The sequence below is a fragment of the Hemiscyllium ocellatum genome, chromosome 22 (assembly GCF_020745735.1).
Source record: "Hemiscyllium ocellatum isolate sHemOce1 chromosome 22, sHemOce1.pat.X.cur, whole genome shotgun sequence".
Taxonomy (NCBI): Eukaryota; Metazoa; Chordata; class Chondrichthyes; order Orectolobiformes; family Hemiscylliidae; genus Hemiscyllium; species Hemiscyllium ocellatum.
In genome coordinates, this window is record NC_083422.1 from 37,219,836 (window position 1) to 37,246,687 (window position 26,852).

General features: G+C 39.6%; 1 protein-coding gene across 1 annotated transcript in view; it reads right to left on the reverse strand.

The window, feature by feature from the left end:
- Nucleotides 1-26,852, reverse strand: part of LOC132826481 (G protein-coupled receptor kinase 5-like) — a 222,639-nt gene that overhangs the window by 80,453 nt on the left and 115,334 nt on the right. Inside the window, exon 4 of the mRNA XM_060842439.1 lies at nucleotides 13,981-14,058. Coding sequence (XP_060698422.1) covers nucleotides 13,981-14,058 — 78 coding nt within the window. The remainder of the gene's footprint in view (nucleotides 1-13,980; nucleotides 14,059-26,852) is intronic.

The following is a 26,852-nucleotide window of genomic DNA, read 5'->3' on the forward strand; positions in this document are numbered from 1 at the left end:
TGTCTTTATTGCAAGGAGGCTTTTGTGTCAGGCATCAGTGAGGTTGCACCTTGAGTCATGTGAACAGTTTTCACCTCCTTAAGGAAGGATATACTTGCATTGGTGGCAGCAGGATTCACAGGGTGATTTTACAAATTGAGGGGTTATCTTAAGAAGAAAGGCTGAGCAGGTCAGATTTATACTCTCTGGAATTTAGAGGAATGCAGGTGATTTTGTTTAAACATAAGAATATGAAGAGGGTCGACAGATAAATGTTGAAATATATTTCCCTTCACATGGAAATAAAGAACAAGGGGAGCATATTTGAAAAGAAGAATAAGATGGAGGTGAGGAATAATTTCTTCTCCCAGATGGTAATTAATCTTTGGAAGTTCTGACATGAGTAGTGCAGACTGTTCATGAATACACACAAGGTTTCATTAGACAGGTTTGAGATCTTCAATGAGTAAACTGCTTGTGTGTGTGTGTGTGTGTGTGTGGAAAAATGGAGTTGAGGACCCAATCAAGTCAACCATGACCTATTAAATGATTGGGCAGACTCAAGGAGCCAAATGGCTGACACTCCTGCACACAGTTGTTGTGTACTTACATGCGAACATCTTGCAAGATCATGGCTCAAGAAGCCAGTTCTAAGATCAAGCCTTAACAGTTGCACTTCAACTAATCCACTAAAGAAAAAGCTTGAACACAGCTACAATGGTAAGTCTTTGTAGAATACTTCTGTTTGATTGTAGACATTCAAATAGAGAGCAGTTACTGCAGACTATAGGAAGGCTTTAGGCTTGGCCACAGGAACAGAAGCACAAGTTTTAAATTAACCAAAAGGTTTAGTTTAGTCTTTAATTTACTTCTTTAGTTTCCTAGGGCTGCACCTAATTATGCAATTTGGCATGAAAACTAGTGATAGCTTTTGCTCACTTAATTAGCAGCATGCCAACATTCTGATCGGAGTCAAAATTTACAAATCACATACACCATGTTTCCTTCAGTGCACAAAATCTTGTGAAGCCATCATGGAATTTCAATGGAATTTTAAAGTGAAAAAGCATGAAAACACTATTTATTGAAAAAACGTAAAACTCACTTATGAGACCAAGTGAAAACATTGCTTTAAGTGGCCTTAATAGTTATGATTTTACACATTCCAAAATCGGAAGGAAATATTTATTGCTCAACACAACCCAGCTGTTCTCTATGATGGAGCTATTAAGAAAGGGGCCTGATAACGAGTCAGAACATTGTTTTTTCCATTTTAACTTTTCCCTGCAAGTCTTGCATTTTTATAGACTTGAGTATATGCTATTAAAACAGCAATGCCACATGCTGCATAGCTGAGTGAGATGCAAGTTGAATTCATTTTATTGCATTACCATGTGTCTGCTCACTTACTTTGCTAAATTTGCTTTAATGATGCTCTAGCTGTTGACAATCCCTATCCCATGTTCATTGATTTTATTTGACCTGTAGTCAACTGGTAAAACACCTTACTTACATGTAGCAGAATAGCTAATCCCAACCCAAATGGTTTTGACAAGGGAATGTTTGACAGAAAATAAAGTCAACAATTGTGTTCTAGATTCAGGACAACAATGATGTGTTTTGATTTACACCGTGACTGATTAAAACAATTAATTCCGTATGCATGTGCAGATTAAAAACCAATTATAGTAATAGTCAAGATCAGAGATTTGAAAAAATTCTACATGTAAAGTTCTTCTAAATTGAGCAAGTAAAAATGCTATAAACTTCCTGTCACGCCACATCTAAATGGACAATATAAATCAGAATCTCTAAAAAACTGTACAGGCAGAGTAAAAAGGGACTGGATTATTTTACAGCAACTGCATTTCAAAGTGTTTTGACTGAAGCATTCCTCTGAGGAGCTCTACCTCATATTGGAGTTAAATAATCTTACTGTCAATTTACTAGTTGGCAAACACTGTGACAGAAGCACTTTACTACATCATGTAATAGTATATTCCCTATTTTATGTGCCTTCCCAAACATAAGCCAGCAATTCTTGGGTTTATAGCTCTGCTAAAATAATTATTACCCTAAATGTGCAAATATTCTGTGCTAGTGGATGCTACCCTGTTCTCATTCTTTACGTACAATATGCCATCCTTCTGAAGTTCACAGAGATACATTTGGATGTCACATAAATAATGTGGGGAGTAACATTCTAACTAAAAGTCTACAGTTCATTTAAATAAATTAACCCCTAATCAACTGAAGAATGTCCTCAAATTTTACACTCAGGCAATTGGCACGGTAAGGGTCATGTCACATCCTCATTCAATCAGAGGGATTTTCAACTAACAGCAGTAAAGAGGACAGGAACAGGACAAGTGGTAGGGGGTAGAATTTCCACTTCTGCTGTACAGACTCCAGGGACACTGAAGAGCAAATTTAAATCCAACCAAAAATTAGATCAAGGGGCCATACACTGTTCTTCACACAGATGAAAACAGTATGAACACATTCCACCTATAGCAGTCTAAATTAATACTAGCATCGTTATAAACACTGCTACAAGAGGGCCTGCAATTATCATCATCTTTATTTTCGAGACGTTTGAAGTCTCAGTTTTGCCCACATAGAAACTAGCAGATCGTTTCCCCACATTATTCATTTCGCGGTCTTCTCAATTACAAATTTTCAGGCAAAATGCCCTCATTCCCCTTGCCTCAGCATCTGGTGACAAAGTATTCAGGAGACTCTTGGGACTTCCATTTGTGTGACATGTGCAGGAACCTATTAACCCAGAAGTTGATTCATACTTTGAGCTGGCCTTCAAGTAATCACCCCGTCATCTCTGGTTCTTTTTTCATATTCTCAGAAAAAGCAGATGTATTCATTCCGCACAGCCTCTCTTTGCTGATAGCAAGTAATATTTCAAGGCATCAACTCTTGGGTTAATTTTTGTCTAATTCTGTGAAGTAAGGCGATGAAGATTTTGCTCAGATAGCTGTAGTTCAGTAAAGATTTCACTCACTGCTTAATCCCTAGTCAAATTGTTGCCTTCCACTCTTTGTTGCAAATCTGTGGTCTTTTGTTGTATTCAAGTACAGTGCAAGGCTTGTTCATTTCATTCTTTGGTTTGTTGTTCGGTCCTCTTATTTTTCCTGCTTTTGCTTCTATTTTACTTTATCTTTCAGCTTTGTAGACCTTTGATGAGGATGAGTAAGGGAAAGGCCTGTACTAACAAGTATTAGGCACTAGGGGGGAGTTTGCACTAAATAAAGAGTGATGACACGACACAAGTGTCGGCACTAAAGAGAAGGAAACATCATGGCCGAATCAACTGACTTTTGCACACAGGTAAACTGCTCCAGATTAGAAAATCACTCTTTATTGCTGAAAATGTCATTTTGTTTTGCACAGGAGACCTGCAAAGCTAAAGTGACAACATCTTTTGATGGCCAATGAAGTTTTAAGCCTGTAAGCAGCCTTTTGGTTATCAATTTTACTTTAATCCGTGGAAGCCTTCTGACTGTATCTTAACATTTATGTCAGGAAGCAGGATGACACTATGATTCCTTTTGTGAAAAGTTTGATGATTTCTAGCTTGAAAGATTTGGAACCTTAAGTAGAAAGAAGGCAAGTCTGCCTCCTGGCTACTTAAGGTGGAGATCTATACTCATGAATTTATTGTGGTTGACGGAGTTGGAAATCATCTCTCACCTAATCAAAACCTTCCTGAAAGGTATTCTGGACAAGAAAGATTTTACCATTGACACTTTGTTGGAAGATGGACACCAGTGTGAAGCCATAGTGGCAAGACCAATATCAACTATATGCTGTGTGTTCAGACATGACTACTGCTACAGTCAGCAAAGTGCACTAAATCTGCAGGATCTGTCATAGTTACATTTGTCACACTCACCCAGAATTGTCTGGCATTTTGGGGCACCAAAGGAAATTGGGCACACATGCAGAAAATCTGGTTTAAATGCTGAGAGGACATTTCCCCTGATGGGGAGTTTAGGAACAGAGGACATAATCTCAAAATAAAGAGGTTTAAGACTGAAATGAAGAGGAGTTCTCTCAGTATCTTTGGAATTCCTTGCCACAGAGATCTGTGGGAGCATTCTCCTTATGTATATTTAGTGCTAAGAAGTTCAATTACTGGTATCAAGGGTTATGAGGCAAGGGCAAGAAAGTAGATATGAGGAATGTTGGATCAGCATGATCCTGTTGGATGAGGAGCAGACTCAAAGGGACAAATAGCTTACCCATATTCCTTTTTCTTATGATCTTCTGGTAAAAGGCAAGCTGGACTCCAAATCAAGACCCAGGTGATCAACGAGGTGGTACAACCCCACAACACTGACAGCAAGGAAAGTTATCCTTATGTATTAATTGCATGAACAGCCAACAACTGAAAGGCAACCTTTGGAAACTGACCAAGTCTTTCATTTTGTCAACTTCTCTCACCAGGTCAACTGTTATAAAATGGCTATAATCATCAACACCATATGTACCGAAAGACAGGTCGACACTGAAAGCAGAATCACATGTCAACATATTACCAACATGCGTCCTTAAAGGGATGTACCTCAACAAGTAGCACATCATGGTACAGCCAATAAAAGACCGCTTCAGTGTATAATGGATTGTCAATTCCATGCAGTGGCACAATCACACTGCAATACTAATATGAAAGTTCAGCTTGGACTGCAGTCTAAATTGGAAATCTGCCAGGTAGATACTGATGGTCCAGATGTGGCAGGGGTACCAGTCTGCAGAGCTCAATACTACAATCAGCTGAGATTCAAACCAAACTCACTATGGTGAGAATGAAAGACAGATGACCAGGGAGCTGGAGAGATGTGACCATAACTTCACATTAGACAGAGCGCATGTGAGAGAAATTCAGTCACAAATATCTGGATTCCATCAGAGGTTTTTAAGAGATATAACCAGTTATGGTTTAAAGAAGTCATTACTGATCATGGTACTAGATTGTGAACCAAGTCAGAAGTCATACGACACCAGGCAATTGTCCAACAGTTTTATTTGAAAGCACAAGCTTTCAGAGTACAGCTCCTTTTGTCAGCTGAAGTGATGAAGCAGTACTCTGAAAGTTTGTGCTTTCAAATAAACCTGTTGGACAAATGCCTGATGTTGTGAGATTTCTGACTTTGCCCACCCCAGTGCCACACCAACAACTCCATAACTAGATTGTGAAGGAACAGATGCCAGCTCAGACCAACATATGTTCCACAAAGTGAGAAAGAACAGTGACAATAAAAATGCTGAGTGACAGCAAACAGCAGCAAGACAACCAAAATAAAAGCTAAAGAGAACTGAGAATAATATATCTCTTTCTCTAGATGGGTATACAACCCATAGAATTATACAGAAGAGGCCCTTCAGCTCATCGAGTCTGTACCATCAAAAATATACTAATACCAGCACTAATCCCACTTTCATCCACTAGGCCCACAGCCTTGAATTTTACCACACCTCAAGTGCTTTATCAAAGGTCATGAGGTTTCCCGCTTCAACTCCTCTCTCAGGCAGTGTGTTCTTGGAGTGAAAAGATTTGTCCTCAAATCCTCTCTAAACCCTCTGCCTTTCAGATCAGGACAAGTTGTCAAATCCCCAAAACATTATATTAAAGCTTGAATTACTAACCTTGTTAACTCTGTTTTAATATGTCTGTACTTGTTGAATTGATAACACGTGCCGATGTTCAATGATGTTTATCATTTGAGATTTATTTTCTTTGGAAAACGGGGGATGTTGTGTTATGTCTTGCAGCAGATGTACGACATAGCTCTAAGGGACAGGCTCATGATGTCACCACTGTACTACATCATGTGAGATACCGACATAAATGTTTCTCAGCATGACACACCGAGGGAAACATACTTCAGTACATCTGAATTATTTAGTTGGAGTCCAGACATACAAGTGCCTGTGATTATAATGTATCTATGGGGTGGCACAGTGGCTCAGTGGTTAGCAGCGTCACAGCATCAGGGACCCGGGTGACACTTTGTGTGGAGTTTGGAGTTTGCACATTATCCCAGTGTCTGCGTGGGTATCCTCCGGGTGATCCAGTTTCCTACCACATCCAAAGATGTGCAGGTTTGTGAATTGGCCATGCCTTTATGTTCAGGCACGTGTAGGTGAGGTGCATTAATTAGGGGTAAATATAGGGTAGGGGGAATGGTTCTGGGTGGGTTACTCTTCGGAGGGTTTTAGCTCTTTCTTTTCCAATAAAATATTCGGCAGGTATATAAAAAAAGTCACATTTATGCACCGATACAAAGATTAGATTCGATTCCCTACGGTATGGAAACAGGCCCTTCGGCCCAACAAGTCCACATTGACCCTCTGCAGAGTAACCCACCCAGCCACATACACAATAAGTACACGGCTGAGTGGTTAGCACTACTGCCTTACAGCACCAGGGACCTGGGTTTGATTCCTGCCTCGGGCGACTGTCTGTGTGGCGTTTGCACATTCTCCCAGTGTCTGCATATTTTCTCCGGGTGCTCCGGTTTCCTCCCACAATCCAAAGATGTGCAGGTCAGGTGAATTGGCCATGCCAAATTTCCCATAGTGTTAGGTGTCAGAGGTAAATATGGGGAATGGGACTGGGTGAGTTACTCTGCAGGGGGTCGGTGTGGACTTGTTGGACCAAAGAACCTGTTTCCATACTGTAGGGAATCGATTCTAATTTCTTTGTATCAGTGCATAAATGTTCTTTATATTCCTGCCGAATATTTTATTTGGAAAAGAACTAAGACCAAAAGATATTTAGCTACTTGTTGAGCCGAAGAGCCTGTTTTCACACGACAGGGATTCTATTCTAAATACCAGGAACTTAAAAAAATAGTTTACTGAGTTATTCAATACTACCTGACCTGTGTCTCATATTAGCTCCCATAACACAAATGTGAGTATCATAGTGTGATAACGGCAGATTATCAGTTATCACACATTATTATCACATCACAGATTGTTAATACTATGATGCAGGAATAAGTTGCAGAAACAACATACACAATAAGTACATGGAATTGGAAGTTAGTAGTAAATCAAGGATACTACTACAGGCAATTTACAATAACACAGCTAGAGTTCTGTAAAGAGAGAGAGAGAGAGAGAGAGAGAGAGAGAGAGATCCATGATCACTATCCGGTTAATTTTCAATCTACCAAAACCGAAGCCGCCTTAAATGAGAAAGCTCACTTTTACATGAAAATTTGTGGGACAGAGAATCTGATAAATACATCCAAGGAAGTAAACATCTTCCTTTTCTTTTAACGTATCTGGAAGTGTTATCACACACAACCGAATGTTTTCTTTTCCTACCACATCACCGTGACTTTTATTGTTTTTAACTATTAACCACCACCAGTAAAACATCAATGTAACCAGTTGAATATTTACATGCCAAGCCTGTTACGGGCAAATGCAAATCATACACCTTGCATCTAGGATATTTTCTAATCATCTTGTTCACAAATGTTATTGCACACTTCTGGAGTAGGTGGGACTTGAACCCAGGCCTCCTGGCTCAGAGACAGGGACACTATCACTATGCCACAAGACCCCTTGCACCTTGCATTTATACAGTAACTTCATCATGACTCTCACATGCAACCAAACGCTTTGAAAACTAGGTCAATGCTAAAAATGTGACAAATACTATAAATTAGGCAAACCTAATACTAATCATTCACACAGGAATGTCTTAAAGACTGCACTAAATGGATATCAGTTAACTGATCAAAACGTATCTACCCAATATGAAAGGCAGAGTCAAACCTGGTAAATGTTTATATGTTTTTTAAAAAACTCTCATTAGCCAGGTCAATTTGTTATATATTACCTCACTTGTTCTACTCAAAAAAATGCATAAAAGCTCCATGGTAATAGGAAAAGTGAAACAAATCTTGTGCTCATGTAGCACAATCCCTAATCTGATTTTTGTTGATGATGCACTGCAGTCAAGAAAAGGCAAAAAAAAACAGGATACCGGAGTGGTTAGCACTGCTGCCTCACAGCACCCGGAACCGGGGCGACTGTCTGTGTGGAGTTTGCACATTCTCCCCATGTCTGCGTGGGTTTCCTCTGGGTACTCCTGTTTCCTCCCACAATCCAAAGATGTGTGGGTCAGGTGAATTGGCCATGCTAAATTGCCCGTAGTGTTAGGTAAGGGGTAAATGTAGGGGTATGGGTGAGTTGCGCTTCGGCGGGTCGGTGTGGACTTGTTGGGCCGAAGGGCCTGTTTCCACACTGTAAGTCTAATCTAATCTAAATTGCCCATAGTGTTAGGTGCATTAGCCAGGGGTAAATATGGGGAATGGATCTGGGTGCGTTACTGTGCGGAGTGTCGGTGTGGACTTGTTGGGCTGAAAGGCCTGTTTCCATACTGTAGGGAAACGAGTCTCTTTGTATCGGAGCATAAATGTGACTGTTCTTAATTTGGTAAAAAACAAACTAAAACCGAAAGATATTTAACTAGAAGACATTTAGTTAAAAGGCATTCAGCCACAAGGCATTTAGCGGTTTCCAAATCAGCAGAAAACTGTTTTATTCCTCAATTTGTTATTTGCAAATCTGATTCTAGAGGATGTATCACTATCATACACTGGTATTAGAACCAACTACTGTGTTCAGCTAGGATTCTCTGGAGGTCACGTCAGTTTGAAAAAATATATCCAAATATCAGTTGTCAGTTTTAAAGTTGCAGCTTAATTGTTGTAGTACTTTTAAGGGCAGCACAGTGGCTCAAGGGTTAGCACTGTTGAGTCACAGCACCAAGGTCCCAGGTTCGTTTCCGGCCTCGGGCGATTGTGTGAAGTTTGCACATTCTCCCAGTGTCTGCGTGGGTTTCCTCCGGATGCTCCGATTTCTTCCCACAGTCCAAAGATGTGCAGGTCAGGTGAATTGGCTGTGCTAAATTGTCCATAGCGTTAGGTGCATTAGTCAGAGGGAAATGGGTCTGAGTGGATTACTCTTCGAAGGGTCAGTGTGGACTGGTTGGGCTGAAGGGCACTGATATATTTAATGCCAGTGATAATTGTGTTCTGAAATTAAGTCTGTTCCCCTTTCAACCTTCTGCACTTTCACTGCAAGCCCCTGGAGAACAAGTTGTTCAGCCAATGAAAGCTGGTTTTGCAAGGGCTAGGGTGATGAGAATAGGAAGACTCACTAGATATTCAAAAAATTGATATGACTTGTATGCAGTTTCCAAATTTTCTGTCATGCAAATATCAAACAATTCAAGTAACCTACATGAAAATGCACTTGCAAGAATAAATTATCCATTTTGAGAGTTTGTTTACACATATGCAGAACAAAGGAGAATTTTCAATTAGAAGCAGCAGAAGGAGGGCTGCTAAGGTTATAGTAACTCTTCTTAGCAACTGTTTCTGAACTGAAGAAGAGAATGTTGCAATTGTGTTTCGCTACACTAACACATTTGCAGCACATTTTAAATAAAATGTGGGATTTGACTTAAAGATGTTGCATTTTGCTCAGACTCAATGTAAAAAATAACCATTGAGTTACAAGACAGAACGCCATTAATTTGGAATGTCGTAGAAAATGAGAGAAGGCAGATCCTCTCACTTGCTTTAATTGAACAATGAAAATTTGAGGAATTCACAACAGGCCTCAAGATACACAGGTTGGCAGGTGAGTCTGCTCCGAAAAGCCAGCAAAATGCCAAGGAAAATTCAATGAACCGGATGTTCAAATGAGGTACTCATGTCTTCTCCCATTCTCCTTATCTCCCTCTTTCTTCTGCTCTTGTTGCTCCCCCTAGTGACAGAATTGTTGGAAGAGTTGCCAGGGCAAGAAAGAGAGAGCCTGTGAATGGAGGAGCTATGTCAGGATCAGTCCTGCAGAGCAAAGGAGACAGTCGGAGTGAGCCTAGGGGAGCTATCATACAGTTTGCTAGATGGAACAGGTGAGCTCCCATGAAAGTTGGGCCTGGTTTTCAGTCAGGAGGGAGGGGAGCCAATGACGAGGCCTGACCCAGCTCTACTTACTCACCTCCATCCTGGCTTGGCTTCCTCGTCTGCCCCAAGCTAGAGACGGTGTCCGGGGAGCCACTCTGACTTCTTGTTCTTGTGGCGGAGGATTAGCAGCTCCAGAAACTTGTCACTAACCACCACCACCACCCCTCCCCATCCCAGTAACAGCCACATGGTCCTCAAGTAGTGATATCACCTGGGTGCTAGAGGAGTTGGAAAGTGATGTCATGGCGAAAATCAGCCAGTCTTTGGAGAAGATAATCTCCGCAAACCCGCAAAAAAAGGTTTCACAAAGATCAAACATTTTCCAGGACCTTTAAAAGAGGTTTTTGGAGACTGTATTTCATCCCTGGCAATGACACGTGAGTTTTAGCGTTGGGAAAAGAGTAGTCCTTAATTTTTCTTGGGGGCAAAAATAATCTGCTTACTCTGATTCTTGGACAACATGTTGTTCTTAAAATACAAAGTGATTCACATTAATGTCAAATGGAATTTTAATTCTGCTAAAGTGAACAGATAATTAAACAAACATCACAGAGTATCTGTTCAATAAGGTATTGCATCCTGGGAAGGTGTGTGTCTATTTGGGAACTTCGGCATTTTCAAAATACTGGGTAGCAAACCAGGATAGAGAATTCAATTCTAAATGTTGAAAATTCCACTTGACATTTTGTGTTCTTTATATTTCAGTTCAAGACTCTTATAGGGAGCCTGATAGCATGAGCTGTGGGGAGCAATGTGGCAGGACCACACAAAGTCTAGAGAGGCCTACCTTGGCATTAGGAACAACTGCCTTGAAAATAGAGTCACACATAGACAGGATAATGAAGGCAGCGTATGATATGCTTGCCTTTATTGGTCAGTGCATTGAGTATATGAGTTGGGAGGTCATGTTGCTGCTGTACAGGACATTGGTTAGACCACTTTTGGAATACTGCATGTAATTCGATCTTCCTGCTGTAGGAAGACTTACAAGGATGTTGCCAGGGTTGGAGGGTTTGAGCTATAGGGAGAGGCTGAATAGTTGGGGCTATTTTCCTTGAAGACTAAGGGGTGACTTTGTAGAGGTTTATAAAATCATAATGGGCATAAATAGGGTAAATAGCCAAGGTCTTTTCCCTGGGTTGGGAAGGGGGGGGGGGGGGGGGAAGATGAGGAGTCCAAAGCTAAAGGGCAAAAGGAACTAAGGGGGCAACCTTTTCACACTGAGGGTGGTGTATGTATGGAACAAGCTGCCAGAGGAAGTGGTGGAGGCTAGTACAACAACAAAATGTAATAGGCATCTGGATGGGTATATGAATAGGAAGGGTTGGGAGGAATATGGGCCAAATGCTGGCAAATATGACCAGATTAATTTAGGATTTCTGGATGGCATGAGCGAATTGGATCGAATGGTCTGTTGCCGTGCTATACAACTCTATGACTCGATAACTGGTCTACAGTCTGACTCCCTCAAACTCTGCACTGATTCGCCCTACTAGTCCTCGTGAAATTACACAGTGGATAGTATTTATGGCATTCCATCAGAATTAATCCTTTCAGAGCCATATGCTACACACACGGTGTCAGACATCTAAACCAATAAAACTGATGATAGCCTGCGCACCTTAAAGAATAAATATTGGGGATTTAGATAGGTATAGTTTTTAGACTGCAAGTAAATGCTGGTCCCTCTCTATAGCAGTGAATACCAAACGTAGGTCGTAACTGCACAAAGAGAGAAAATGAATTATTCATAGATTCAAAGGAAAACTAAATCTGGAAATTTGAACTACTATGGAATATTTCTAATAGTGTGGCTGCTCACATTTTAAACGACAGCAAACAAATCAACAAATGGTCATAAGAAAACTAATCAAGAATGATAAAGTTTGCCCTGATTTCAACAATAATTATAATGAAATACAGTTTTGGCAGAAAAATTAAGCCATAGCGAACTTTCATTTCTATAGTGCTGTGGAGATTTTCCATCTTGTTATAAAAAGGAAATTTTAGTATTTTAAAACAAAAGTGATCCTCATTTATGCAAATTTCATTTAGTCCCCAGGGATGTTCTTTCACTGGCCTCTTATTTGGGATCCTGTGTATTCTGCTTCTCCATTGGTATTCTGCTTTTAGCCAGAGATCTCTCAACTCCTCTAATCCCTTGGCCCATCCTCCAATGGCTTCTGGCTAATTATTTAATCCTCTGTTAGGTCCTGCATCCACCTCTTCTCCCCTTCTTATTGCCAAACTTAACTTTCTTCTCCCTGTTCATCACTAATGATCATTATTATTCCGCGGTTCCATTTTATTCTGCTTTCCTATGTAATATTGATAACCCTCTCATCAATCTCTGAAACCGTCACAAACCAAACTCTTCCATAGCTTGTGTCATGTGTCATTTCCATGTTAATGTTAACTGCTGCCTCATACATTAACCTCCCCCCTCACTAATTCAGATTCAATCATTCCTGGTCCATGCTCTTCTCCCTCCTTATCTTTCTACCTGACCAAGGCCCCAGCCCAGCAGATTACTCTCTTCAATTATTCTTCCCATCCGATACCACTCCAGTTTATGTTTTCTCCAATGCTGCATATTCACTTTACACGGTAGTAAGGCAGACATGAAAGCTCCCTTATCTACCCTTATTGAGTGGCTGCATGACAAATGCCCATTTAATTTCTGAATTAGGTAATACGTTTTCCCTTGAAAATGTATTGTCTTCCACCAGAAATTTTAAAAAGCAGGAAGCATTTATTTTTATATGGTAGAATCATATGAGATAAATGTCTAGTAAGGAATTATTTGGGATTTAGTGACCAAAAGACGTCACTTGTTTATTCCTGCTTTTGCTCAATTACTTATTAAGCATAATCCTCAAAGATACGAGTAATATACCCAGCATATTATTTATTATTAGTGTTTCCCAAACTGACAATGGAGAATGCCAAGAAATATAAATATATCTTCAACAAGGAAGAATGGCTGAAATACTCTAGCTGCAGTGTATCAGTTGTATTTGCCCACGTTGTAGAAACTCTTTTGGAATGTTTTTCTGAAGAATAGTAGGTTAATCATTTTCTGAGAAGATGGGACATAATGGTCCAAATACTGTTTTCATATATTCATTTTCATATTTTTCTACAGAGGCCAACAATTGGGCATAATATTCTTTCACTAATGATGTTATTGATAACATGTAATTAGTTATTCAAAGTTTTATCATGTATGAGATTTCAAAACCATTAAAAAGCATCTACAATGATAGATTGTATGGGACTACCTAGACAGAAACATAATGGGTTCGTCACCTAATCCAGCAGAATAATTTTTACTTGCTGATACCTTGAAAGCTTCTTAAATCAACAGAGATAGCCCCAGTACACAAAAAATACTTGGAACACAACTAAACATTAGCATAGGAAAAGTGGCCATAAAGGGATAAGCAGGCCAGAAATACAATTCATGAGACTAACATATAGTTTTTCTAATCTTTGCTATCCAAATTCTACCTCCTACCTGTGTGTATTAGAATTTATCATTTTTGGAAGGGATCTGGTAACTGTTCTTAATTTTATTGTAAACCTAGGATTGTCCATTGGACAATTTGTTGTTTCTATGCAGGTATGTTGAATTCAAATAATTTGTTCCTGATACAAAGATATTTTCAGGAACACAGGAAGTCAAAATAGAGTTTTTCCTCCAGTGCTAGAAAAGTCTGAACGGTCTTTCACCTTCAGGTTGCTTTAATATTCACCCATTATCATGTGAATCCAACGAAAGCACGTCTAAGATCAGATTTATGTTTAGTGTTGCTGCTATGTTCATAAGTTTAGACTAACCCTGGCCTCAGAATAATTATACATACGAGGAGTAGGATTTAGTCCCATCAGCTTTTAAGTGCGAGTTCAGCTCTGAATTATTTGCAAAATTAAATTATTGTCTCAACACAGAATGGATGGTGAGTAGATGTTCATATTAATGCTGAATCCTTACCTCTGGGGTGAGGTATTTACTGATCATTTCTTGTCCTTTTTCCTCACGTTTTTCATCTGGCATAACTTCATACTCTGCCTGGAAAGAAATGATACGAGATTATAAATCATTGAAAGCTACTGCAGACAGAAAGTCCAAAAACACAAAATGGCCCATTCTGAAGATTCACTTCCAGCTGTAGACTTTCGATTATTGAGAGCTTCAAAGTAGAATTTTAAAATGTTATTACATACATGTGGCATTTCATTTGGCACAGGACTTATACCAATCTTCATAACTGATGCAATTTGAGATGAAGCATGATGCAACATGAACACAGTGTTTGGTTCAGAAGATCATCAAGGATGATTTCAGCACTTTGGCACCTGGTTATGAGAAAAGATTGCACAACTGAACCTCTATTTATTGGAGAAATAGACAAAATTAAAACATAATGCAATTTATTAATAAATGCAAAAACTGATTCATGTAGCAAGTTACTTAACTGAAACAGTATGCAGCAAACAAAAATCAATCATGACTGGACTGAATGTGCAATCAGGAGAAAAGAAAAATTACAACATTCACAGTAAAAGTCTTGGTTGCTAACTATACTTCACTCTGCAATGATTGCTACATGCTTTATCCAAATACAACCAGTTGAAATATGCTGGTGATTGAAGTTTCACAATTTGAGTACATATTTTATGAAAAGTGTATGCATCCATAAGTTCTACTGATATCAAAGTGACAGCACAGATAATTCATACGAAATCCATCATCACGTTTTGCAATGTGTTTTAAAGTAATTTGCCCATGTAACTGAAAGTTGATCCAACTGTCTTAATACATTAATACATTTTTCATAAAATCTTATTATTACCAAAAGACAATTGACAGCACATGCCATACCCACTGTACTGTGCCAAGTGTAATACTGCCAAAAGGTAGTAGTATACTCTCAGCATCTGTTGCTGATTTTCAGTAATAACTTTTACAGTCCTTTTTAAAATGTGCTTGACTCAATTGGAAATTTGCTATGGCTTTGTAGATAACTACCAACAAAAATGTACAAATCAAGAACATCTCATTCAAAATTATGAATGTTTAAAGTTTGGAGTTAAATGCCAGCAAGCAGTCAACAGGGGAAGGTTCAACGTTCTGAGTTTCCCTTCCATTGAACCACAGCTCAATTTCCACCCATAGTGCAATTAAATTCCAATCCCATTATAGTGGAGAAATTCCTGTGCACGGAGAGGTATAATTTGACTTGGGACATCATCAACAATTTTACTCCAAACTTAATTTTGCTCCCAGAGGGATAACTTATAACTTTGGAAGGAGATAAATAAATATTGTTGTTGGTTTGGCCACCTAATTGTCAATTGGACACGGCATGTAACCAGTGGCTGACCCACCCATATCAATTTAAAACTTTACTAAAGTCAAACTGATTCTCCCTCCCGCCCTCACCCCCACCCCACAATGGCACATCTTTCTTTTTGATGGCTTGACTGAGGGCTGACAATGATGGGGAGGAAAATCACACACATTATATTGGTGACTGGTCCAAAATCACATTGTTTAAATCAACACCAAAAGCTCACCCTTTATTTCTATTTGCATCTGGAGTTTAAATGGCATTTACTTTGAGCACCATTTTGATCTAGACTCCATTTTCAGTTTAAAGCTCAGCAAAGCAATCACAACATCTGAGGTACTCATGAAAAAAAAATCAAAGACCTCATCTGACGCATACCAGTCACTGAATGGTGGGGGGGGGGGGGGGGAACAAAAAACAAATTCAGATACAAGATTAGACAAACCAAATATTTATTTGCTTGCTGAAGCTGACCCTCTACATTTGCTGAAAAGGTTAACTTTTTGAGAAAATCATTTTTGATTTGCCCCATGAATAGGAACAAAGAGGGACTGATCAACTGTTTATTTGCTTATTAACTTTTCAGACAGCCTGCAGGGCCAATCAGATTCTAAAAAAGGAGAAAATAATGGCTTAGGTCAAATAGAGTCCAGAGGTTGGAAAACATTTCCCAAGAAGCAAACTTGATTGTTCCCAGCTTTGTTGCAGCCAATGAAGCTAGAGATTATATGATAAAAGAGTTTTGCTACTGGTTGCTTATCCATTTTGCCAGCACGCTGAGCTGCTCAAATTTCAAATTACTGACTCATCATCCCTCAGAAGATGAGACAAATCATCTTTACTGAGAAAATGCTCAGACATACCGTCAAAATTATCCACTACATATTAAAAAAACTGAAGATCCTTCGGATAGAGCAACTGAAAAAGGGAACATTTTATCACATTAAATCTTTATTTATGTGAAGTTAATGGCATTGACAAGATGGGAACAAGATAAGCAGGAAAGGAAACACTGGAATGTTTCCAAGGATCTGCACCAGAGTCCTTGGGATGAGCAAAATTTACTAGTTGAGACAAGAATGAAAGAGAAAGGAAGACAGTCATTTATTAGAATCCTTCAAGTTTATTTCATATGAGAAATTTTTGAATGATTTACAAACATTGAAAGAGCAGTTTCACTTAAAGAATAACAAGTAAATAATAGTGTTGTCGATAACTATTTACTTCGCATATGATCCACAAGTACTCAATGAGTCATCATTCCCAAATTACACTATTCCTTTTATTAGCTCTAACACTTTGTTGTCACTCTTCTTTTTGTTTTACACTGCCATCACTTTTCACCTTCCATGTGGTCTTTTCAAAGTTGGAAACTATTCCATAACTTTTCAGGGTACCACTCTACAGCAACGTAAGAGTTGGAGATATACAGCATGGAAACAGACCTTTCAGTCCAACTCATCTATGCTGACCAGCTATCCTGAACAATGCAGAGTTGCTGAGCAGAGGCTGATAGTAAAGTTCAGTACCCATGAGATCTTGGGTTCATGTCACACTACCAGTGACCCCACTACACACACACACACACACTCTCATACACATGCTCTCTCTCTCTCTCTCTCTCTGACACACACACACCCTCTCACAGGCATATACTCCTTCACACTTGTGCACACATTCTATCAAGAGCACGGACACACATATACTCACACAAGTCTATGGGGTGAATCTGCATTTGCAGAATATTTGCAGACACATTCTATTTTGTTCAAAAAGCACGCAATCTGTCGACACTCAGTCCATGTGACATTTTATAAATTCCTACTTTGGAAATGGAACCAGTTTGACTCAAGGTTGGGATACAGACAGACTCTAACCTCACACCTTTAATGAATCGTATGAGCTGAGATGTCACCATTTTTTATAAAACTTTAAATTATCTCGGGAATGTGACTTCAAAGATGTTCTGGGATTTTCATATTAATGAATCAAAACCTGCAACCCATTCTAAGTGATTAAAGACTTAACAGCAATCTAGGTTTGTTCAATACATCACATCAGTTGTATGACACTTTGATCTTTTACTATAAAATCTGTGTCCTATGATACTGCCCCAATAAGTAGCTGACCGAGGAGCAGCACTCCAAAATGTATGTCCAAATAAACCTGCTGGACTGTAACCTGGTGTTGTGTGATTTTTAACTGTATCCTAAATAAATCTAGTCTCATTTGTCAGCATTTGGCACATATCCGTCTAAACGCTTCCTATTCATATGCCCATCTGGATGCCTTTTAAATGTTGTAATTATACCAGCCTCTACCATTTCCCTGGCAGCTCATTCCATACATGTACCACCCACTGTGTGAAAAAGTTGTCCCTTAGGACCCTTTTAAATCCTTCCCCTCTCAACTTAAACATATGCTCTCTAGTTTTGGACTTCCACCCCAAGAAAAAGACCTTGTCTATTTATTCTATCCATGCCCCTCACGACTTTCTAAACCTCCATTAAGTCCCCCCACCCCCACCCACCGACTCTCCAGGGAAAATAGCCCCAGTCTATTCAACCTTTCCCTGTAGCTTAAACCTTCCAACCAGAACATGGTCAACAAAATTTTGTTAGCCATGATTTGTAGTCCATGTTTCTGCCATTCGTTCAATCATTGCAATGAATGTGTCAAGAGATGTTTCAAGATGATGTAAAAAGGAGGTACACAAAACTAAAAAATAATCTTTCTTCGCCTTATAGGACAAAAGATCATGCTTACTTCCAGGCTAATCATATTACAGAAAGGCAGACAGGAAACAAAGTCTTGCATTTATATAGTGGCTCTCAAAACCTCAATGTCCGTAAGCATTTTATAATCAATAAAGATTTCCACTATTTTCATGTGGGAAATGCAATACCCAATTTGTGCACAGGAAGTTCCCATAAACAAGACTGTGGTAATGACCAGGAAATTTGTTTCTCTGATGTTTGTTTGAGGGATGAATATTGGGCTCGACACCATAGATAACTTAGCTTCTTCACAATGCTGCCAAGGGATGCTCTATATGCACTTGAGTGGACTTCTAATACTTTGGTTTAATGTTTTGATATAACAATGGCATCATCCTCGTCTTTCCTCTTTATCTGCTTGTTCTTCTCTTTTCCTTTTCTAACCCTTTCCTCTTCTCAGTTTTTTTTTTAAGTTTTAGCTTATACTTAGCTTTTAAAGAGAGTTCATTCATTAGAAAGGCAGCATCAATGGGGTCCGGAGTGGCAGTATCTTCAGAGGGCAGCATGGTCAAAGAGTTGGCCAGCCAGCGAAGCCCAGAACAGGACTCTGACACCGGCGAAGGAAAAATTATCTACCCTTATTGTTGTTTATAATAAAATGAGAATGTTGCCGATCTTACTTTGGAAATAAAAGCAGTCTGACTCCAGGTTAAGACACAGACAGACTCTAAACAACACCTTACGCCTAAAATACATTGTCTGATCTGAGATGTCATCTCTTTTATACTGATAAACCTTAAGTTATCTCGGGGCAGTGACTTGAAAGAAATTCTGTGATTTGCATCTTAATCAATCAAATCCTGCACCACCATTCTAACCGATTAAAGACTTAACATCCATCTTTGGTGTATTCAAGTCATTTGCATCAGTTGTATGACCCTTTGATCTTTTACTTATAAATTGTGTGTCTAAGGTCTCCCTCTCTCACTAACACCTGATGGAGTGAGGCTCTGAAAGCTTGTGTTTTAAGGTAAATCTGTTGGACTTAAACCTGAAGTAAACCATAACTGACACAGATCAAAAACATTTAACATCTCCCTATCTCTCTGTTTGAATTCAGTTCTCTACATTATGCAGCAGCATTAATTAAGCATCAGGCTTAAAAGCATTTCATCCTTTTCACTTTCTACTTTAGTTCTCCCTGTACCCCACAAATCCAGGTTAGGCAATGTCCCGCTATTGTTACATTGCTTAATCTAAAATCATTTTTCGACAGATCAGTTTCTAAACCATTTCTTTATTTGGTAACCCTTAGCCCAGAGTCCTTTATGAGATGCCAATGCAACAAAGGAACAGGAATTGGCCATTTAACCCCGCAAGCTTATTCTCCCATTCAATTATATCATGCTGATCTGTATCAGTTGTATGACTTACTTCAAGTCAAGGCAGATTGGTGTATCACACCATCATGGAAACAGCCTCAAGCAATTAGGATAAGATTGCAAAATGGAAATATGCATTCCAGGTTAACTCAGAACTAGTTCTCTGGCCTCCTCAACACAAGACGTATCCAAGCTTTGGCATTATTTTACCAAGTCAGATCTCGTTATTAATGTAGAAATGTTCATTTTTTTGAGGGGGGGCACATACATTTCAATTCATGCTTCAGCAACAAATCAGGAATTGAATTCCAAAGAAACAAGCAAATAGACTAAACGTAATTCATTAGAAAACATGCTTCTATTCATTATGCAACAGGAAATGTCTGCTTGGGAGAGATTGACCTTTAAGTACAAACAAATTCTTTTTGCGAGATAGATCAATATCAATTAACTGCATTTTTTCCAGTTATAAACTAAGAATGCAGAGTACAAAAACACCACCTGCAATTTTCGATCAGGTATTTTTAAAGATAATAAAATTTTCCAGCCAATTCACTTTGCCAGATTTTTTTGAAACAAAACCCCAACTTTATATCAGCCTTGGTCCAAAAATGGACAAACGGATTGAGCTCCAGAGTTGAGGGGAGAGAAATTACTTGATATCAAAACAGTATTCAAGACAGTATGGCATCAACTGCTCAAACAAAACTGGTGCAGATGTGAGTCAGGCGAAATCTCTCTGAGTTAGAGCCATAGTCTCGCACAAAGAAGGATGGCTGTGGTTGTTAGAGGTCAGTCAGGTCAGTTCCAAGACATCCCTTCAGGAGTTCATTAGTCCAGTTTCCTAAATGCAATCATTGTCCCGCTTCAACAATGACCCTCCTTCCATCATAAGACTAGAAGTGGATGTTTGCTGATGATCGCACAATGTTCAGCACCATTCAAACTCCTCAAATACTGATGCAAACACATTCAGATGCAGAAAGATCTGGACAATGTTCAAGCTTGGGCCGGTAAGTAACATTTGCAAGATACAGAAAACAAGCAATGAGCATCTGCAACAAGGTAGAGTCTAACTGTCACACGTTGACGTTCAATACATCACTTAATCCGCTACTATTAACATCACAGGGTTACCACTTACCAAAATCTCAACTGTCCCAACCACATAAATATTTTGGCTATGAGAGCAATCTAGAAATTTGGCAGCAACTCACTTCTTCTCTCCCCAGTGCCTGTCCACATTCCACAAAGCACAAATCAGGAGTTATGATAAAACACTCCTTATTTGCATGGATGAGTGCAGCTCCAACAACACTCGGGAAGGTTAGCACCATCCAGGTCAAAGCAACGCACTTGACTGGCATTCCCTCCAACACTTTTTACATTTTCTCCCTTCAGGTTCCTGGAACTTTCTTCCAAATGGCAGTCGGTCTACCTACAGCCAATGGACTGCAGTTGCTCAAAAGGCAACACACCATCACTGCCTCAATACCAATAGAAATGGACAAAAAAAAATGCTGGCCCAGTCAGCAAAGGCCACATCTCATTTCTGACCAAGAAAACGTAATTTTATTGGTGCATTGCATTAGCGTATACAAATTTCATCTTGCAGAGTAATGCAAGTAGTAAAAAGGGTTGTGTGTGTGAAGCTTACATCCCAGTGAGAAAAATGTTTCATGAGAATGTAAGATGGATTATTTTCCTAATTTCACATAAAATTAACAGTTCATTATCAAACCTTTAAACCAGTCGATGACAGCATGTACGTCCACACATGATTCCTGGCACAATTTTTCATCTAATCACTCAAGTTCTCCTTCTACTCCATTGTCCAACATGCGCTTATTGAATTTCCCTTTAATTTCAACAATGTTATTCACCTCAACCACTTCTTATGACAGCAAGTTCCACGTTGTAACCACTGCCTCAACAACGACATTTCACTGGAATTCCTGATTGGATTTATTGGTGACTATGTCGATATGTTTAGTTTCCCACGTTCCCCTGACTAAAAAGGAAAATCTTCCAAGTCTACCCTACCTCCACATCATAATTTTAAAGCACCTTTGCTGGGTCACACCCTCAATAAATTGCTAACTTATGGAGAAGACAGTTCCAATCTGTTGTCTTTCCATTGTTGTGTAGCCTCTCAATTCTAATATCATCCTCAGTAATCGCTACTGTTTGCTTTTAATTGCAATTAAAATTCTATTGAGGACCAGGTTTGATCTCTGTTGTTGTGCAAACAAGCAGGCTTTTGCATGTGGCAGAACAGATTCTGAGTAGGCTGATCTAAGAATGGACTTTGAATGAAGAGCTACTGAAGCAATTCAACCCCTCCAAGGTTGCCTTACATAAAAGTCAGTTAGTTGGACAAGTACTCCAACTTATGGAATATAACAGGTAGACATTCCTATAATAGCTTGTGATTCACCTCTGTAAACTGAAGGAAGGTGGCAGGACTGTAATTTCAGTTCAGTGGTTGCATCAAAGTTTAGTTCCAAGGCTACACCACTTCCGCATTGGGTGGTGGCAAAAGCCAACCACGGTTGCAGCAATTTCTTCTGTGATTAGGTAGAGAGAATGTATAAACAGAAGGAGTGGTGGGAGAAGCTGGAGGGAAAACACACACACAAGAAAACAGGAGAAAAAGAGGAGAGGAAAACATCTTGGCTTGGCTTTTGTGGTCAGTGACAAAGTCATGATCTCAAAGAAAGCTTCCCAGAAAGATCTATAGCATGACCTTATACTTTCCAGCTGTCAATTTGAATCCAGTAGCAAACCAAGTGGGTGACTAGGAACCCAGCAACGGTGATGTCATCAAGCAGGGTAAACAGCCAATCAGATTGAAGTATTTTCACAGCCAACACCAGGAAATACAAACAACTGAATGTTTCACTTGATTACAACTTCTTAAATTATTGGGAAATGCACAGGTGTTAAGTTAGAAAGTGAAACATCACAAATAAGTCTCTAGCATATTTTTAAAAATTGTGCATTTTCTTAACATAGCAAAGAAATTTGACATTTTATCAACTTCAAAGTTAATCTTTTTTCAGGGACAAAGTCAAAAATCACAACACCAGGTTTAGTCCAACACGTTTATTTCAAATCACAAGGTTTCACAGTAATGCCCTCTGATCCTTCACCAGACGAAGGAGCAGTGCTGAAAAAGCTTGTGATTTCAAATAAACCTGTTGGACTATAACTTGGTGTGGTGTGATTTTTGATTCAGCAATAATTCAGAATAGAGTATACCATTAAAAACTCAGAGTATTGAGAGAAACAGAATGACAAGTGCCAGTGTATACAGGTGTGTAAGGAGGCAGAGATAGACAAAAATAAAAGCCAAAAACAGACTGAGAAAGCTACAAAAATTAAGAGTGAGAGACACCACAAATCAGAGCCAGAAAGATACAGAGACAGGCAGAAACACAGATTAAGACTGTATGTGAAAGAAAGACAGACATACTTTGGTGAAGAGAAGGACAAAAATAATGGTGAAAAGAGAGAAATGGGAAATTTGTGTTGGAAAATAGTTACTGTACTTCAGTTTTCAATTAGAGGGCTGTTATATCCTCATGCATTTGTCTAATGCATGACTTGTATGTCTAATGCTAAACTGCACTGATGGCATATTCCCAAGAGGCTTAAACAAATAATTTGGTCAAAATTAAGGCTCCATATGTGAGTCATTAGAACTTGGCACATCATCAGATTGTGAGCTAGTTCATTCAAGGAACATTAACCCTTACATACACCTTCGTTTTGTGCAAAATGAATTGCATCACATTAAGTTGCCAAAATAAACTTCATTAACAATGTTATCTCAGTAACAATTCTTCACTTGGTTAACTTTATATCTACCAAGAAACAATGGAAACATCAGAAATAACAATTGTGAGAGGGAAAATATGCAAGACTAAATTAAGCTGACAGGTCTAGACAGATGAAAATATGAATAAAGCATATTATTTTCTTTGGATTTGAGGTAGAAACTAATAAATTTATAGAAATAAAGGTAAAGTCTTACCAGATCATAGGGCTTATTAGAGAGAGACGACTAGTGATGGCTGTTTAACGTTAGGGATATCATACCTCAGGTGAGGGAAAAGGTTGTGAAGAAGAGTCTTTTGTGGTAACTTCAGCCAGTGTGAGAATTGAACCCATGCTGTTGGCATCACTCTGCATCATAAACCAGCCCACTCAGCTAAATGACTAGCCCTCTCCTCCCCCGCCCAAGTATCTAAAAAATTGAAATAATTTCAAGTAGATGAAATCTAATCTTTATTTTAGTCATCACAATACAGAGCAGGACTTTTTGAAATCAGCTCACCATATTTTATAAGAACAGACAGAATCTTTTAGACTTCTGACCAGATTACATACGCTTATTTGCATTGCTTGTAGAATATAATACAAGGAAGTAAGTGTCCCCATTCAAAATTTTCAGTATCTCCCAGAAAGCTTCATAATTAATGTTTCTGAGTAAGGAAATGTTTTCTAAATTGGGACATAAAATGGAAATTACTACAGTCCGTCACCGAGAGATACCACAGAAGATTACAACATAGAAACATCATTTTTCTTCTTTTTTTGGCAGGATGCAAGGCCAGCATTTGTTGTCCATCTCTAGGTACCCTTGAGCTATGTGGTTTAAAAGGCCATTTCAGTGGGCAGTTAAGAGTCAACCAAATTGCTGTGGATCTCATGTCATATGTAGGACAGACTGTAAGGGTGGCAAATATCCTTCCCAGAAGAACATAAGTGAATCAGGTCAGGTCTTGACAACAATTGACCGTGGTTACAAAGTCCTCATTTATTCCTTTTTAAAGTCCTTTTTAATTCTGAATTTAATAAATTTCACCATCTGCTGAGGTGGGTTTTGAACATATGTCCCCAGAGCATTAGCCTGGCTCTCTGGGGGTAATACCATTCTGCCACCGCCTCCATACTGAATTACTTCCGATGAATGCATTTTTAGTACAATAGTGCACCTTTAATTTTGAGGAATGGCATACAACTACAATTCTATCACAAAGAAGTGATTTTGTGTTATCCACAACTCCAAAAGGATCTCACAAGTATCACAGCTGCAGAAAGGGAGGTCATCAAGGAGGATTTGTTCAGTGTCTGTATGGGTGGAAGTCAGAAACAGGAAAGGAGCAGTCACTTTATTGGGTGTTTTCTACAGACACTGCAACCCCCCCCCCCCGCAAAGCAACAGAGATACAGATTGGGAGGCAAATTTCGGAAAGGTGCAGAAGTAACAGGATTGTCGTCATGGGTGACTTTAACTTCCGTAATATTGATTGAAACCTCCTTAGTTTAAAAAGTTTGAATGGAGCAGTTTTTGTTGGGTGCGCCTTGGAAGGATTCCTGACTCAATATGTATATAGGCTGACATGAGGGGAGGCCACATTGAATTTGGTGCCTGGCAACAAACCAGGCAAGGTGTCAGATCTCTTGGTGGAGAGCATTTCAGTCACAACTCCCTGACCTTTACTATAGTCTTACAGATGTACAGCATGGAAACAGACCCTTCAATCCAACCTGTCCATGCTGACCAGATATCCCAACCCAATCTAGTCCCACTTGCCAGCACCCGGCCCATATCCCCACCACTTCCTCTGGTAGCTTATTCCATAACATACCACCCTCTGTGTGAAAAAGTTGCCCCTTAGGTCTCTTTTACATCTTTCCCGCTCACCCTAAACCTATGCCCTCTAGTTCTGGACTCCCTGATCCCAGGGAAAAGATTTTGTCTATTTACTGTATCCATGCCCCTCATGATTTTGTAAACATCTACAAAGCCACCCCTCAGCCTCCGACACTCCAGGGAAAACAGCAGACGTTATGGAAAAGTACTTAATTGGGGAAGGGGGAATTACAATGCTATTAGGTAGGAACTGGGACTCCTAAATTGGGTACAGGTGTTCTCAGGGAAATGCACAATAGAAATGTGGAGGCTGTTAAGGGAGCATTTGCTGATCGTGCTGGATAGGTTTGTCCCACTGAGGCAAGGAAAGGATGGTAGGGTGAAGGCACCTTGGGTGACAAGGGATGTGGAACATCTAGTCAAGAGGAAGAAAGAAGCTTACTGAAGGTTGAGGAGGCAATGATCAGACAGGGCTCTAGAGGGTTACAAGGTAGCCAGGAAGGAACTGAAGAATGGACTTAAAGCTAGAAGGGGGCATGAGAAAGCTTTAGCGGGTAGGATTAAGGAAAATCCTAAGGTGTTCTACACTTATGTGAGGAATAAGAGGATGGCCACAGTGAGGGTAGGGCTGATCAGGGATAGAGGGAACTTGTGCCTGGAGTCAGGGAAGGTCCTAAATGAATACTTTGCTTCAGTGTTCACTAGTCAGAGGGACCTTGACGTTTGTGAGGACAACGTTAGAGATGCTGTTACATTCAAACAGTTTGATGTTAAGGAGGATATGCTGAAAACTTTGAAAACATAAGGAGAAATAAGTTCCCTGGGCCAGACAGGATATACCCAAGTTCTCTACAGAAGTGGGGGAAGGGATTGCTGCGCCTTTGGCAATGATCTTTACATTTTCACTGTCCACTGGAGTAGTGCCAGATGATTGGAGGGTGGCAAACATTCTCTTGTTCAAGAAAGGGAAGAGAGATAATCCTGGGAATTACAGACCAGTGAGTCTTATGTCTGTGGTGGGTAAATTATTGGAAAGGATTCTGAGACACAGGATTTATAATTATTTGGAAAACCATAGTTTGATTCGTGATAGCATGTCTTTGAGAGGGGCAGGTCATGCCTCACAAACCTTACTGAATTCTTTCAGGGTGTGACAAAACACATTGATGACGGTAGAGCAGTGAATGTGGTGTACATGGGTTTTAGCAAGGCCTTTGATAAGATCCCCCATGGTAGGCTCATTCAGAAAGTGAGCAGGAATGGGTTACAGTTGGTGGAGTGGTGGATAGCATGGAAGACTTTTGTAAGTTGCAACGGGACATTGACAGGCTGTGGATCTGGGCTGATAAGTGGTAGATGGATTTCAACCTGGAAAAGTATCAAGTGATTCATTTTGGAAGGTTGAATTTGAATGCAGAATACAGGGTTAAAGACAGGATTCTCGGCAGTGTGGAGTAACAGAGGGATCTTGGTGTCCCTGTACATAGATCCCTCAAAGGTGCCACCCAAGTGGATAGGGTTGTTACAACATATGGTTTGTTGGCTTTCATTTGCCGGGGAATTGGATTTAAGAGCCAGGAGGTTATGCCAGAACTCTATAGATCCCTGGTTAGACCACACTTGGAATATTGTGTTCATTTCTGGTCGCTTGGAAGGATATGGAAGCTAGTGAGGGTGCAGAGGAGATTTACCAGGATGCCACCTGGACTGGAGGGTATGTCTTATGAAGAAAGATTGAGGGAGCTAGGGCT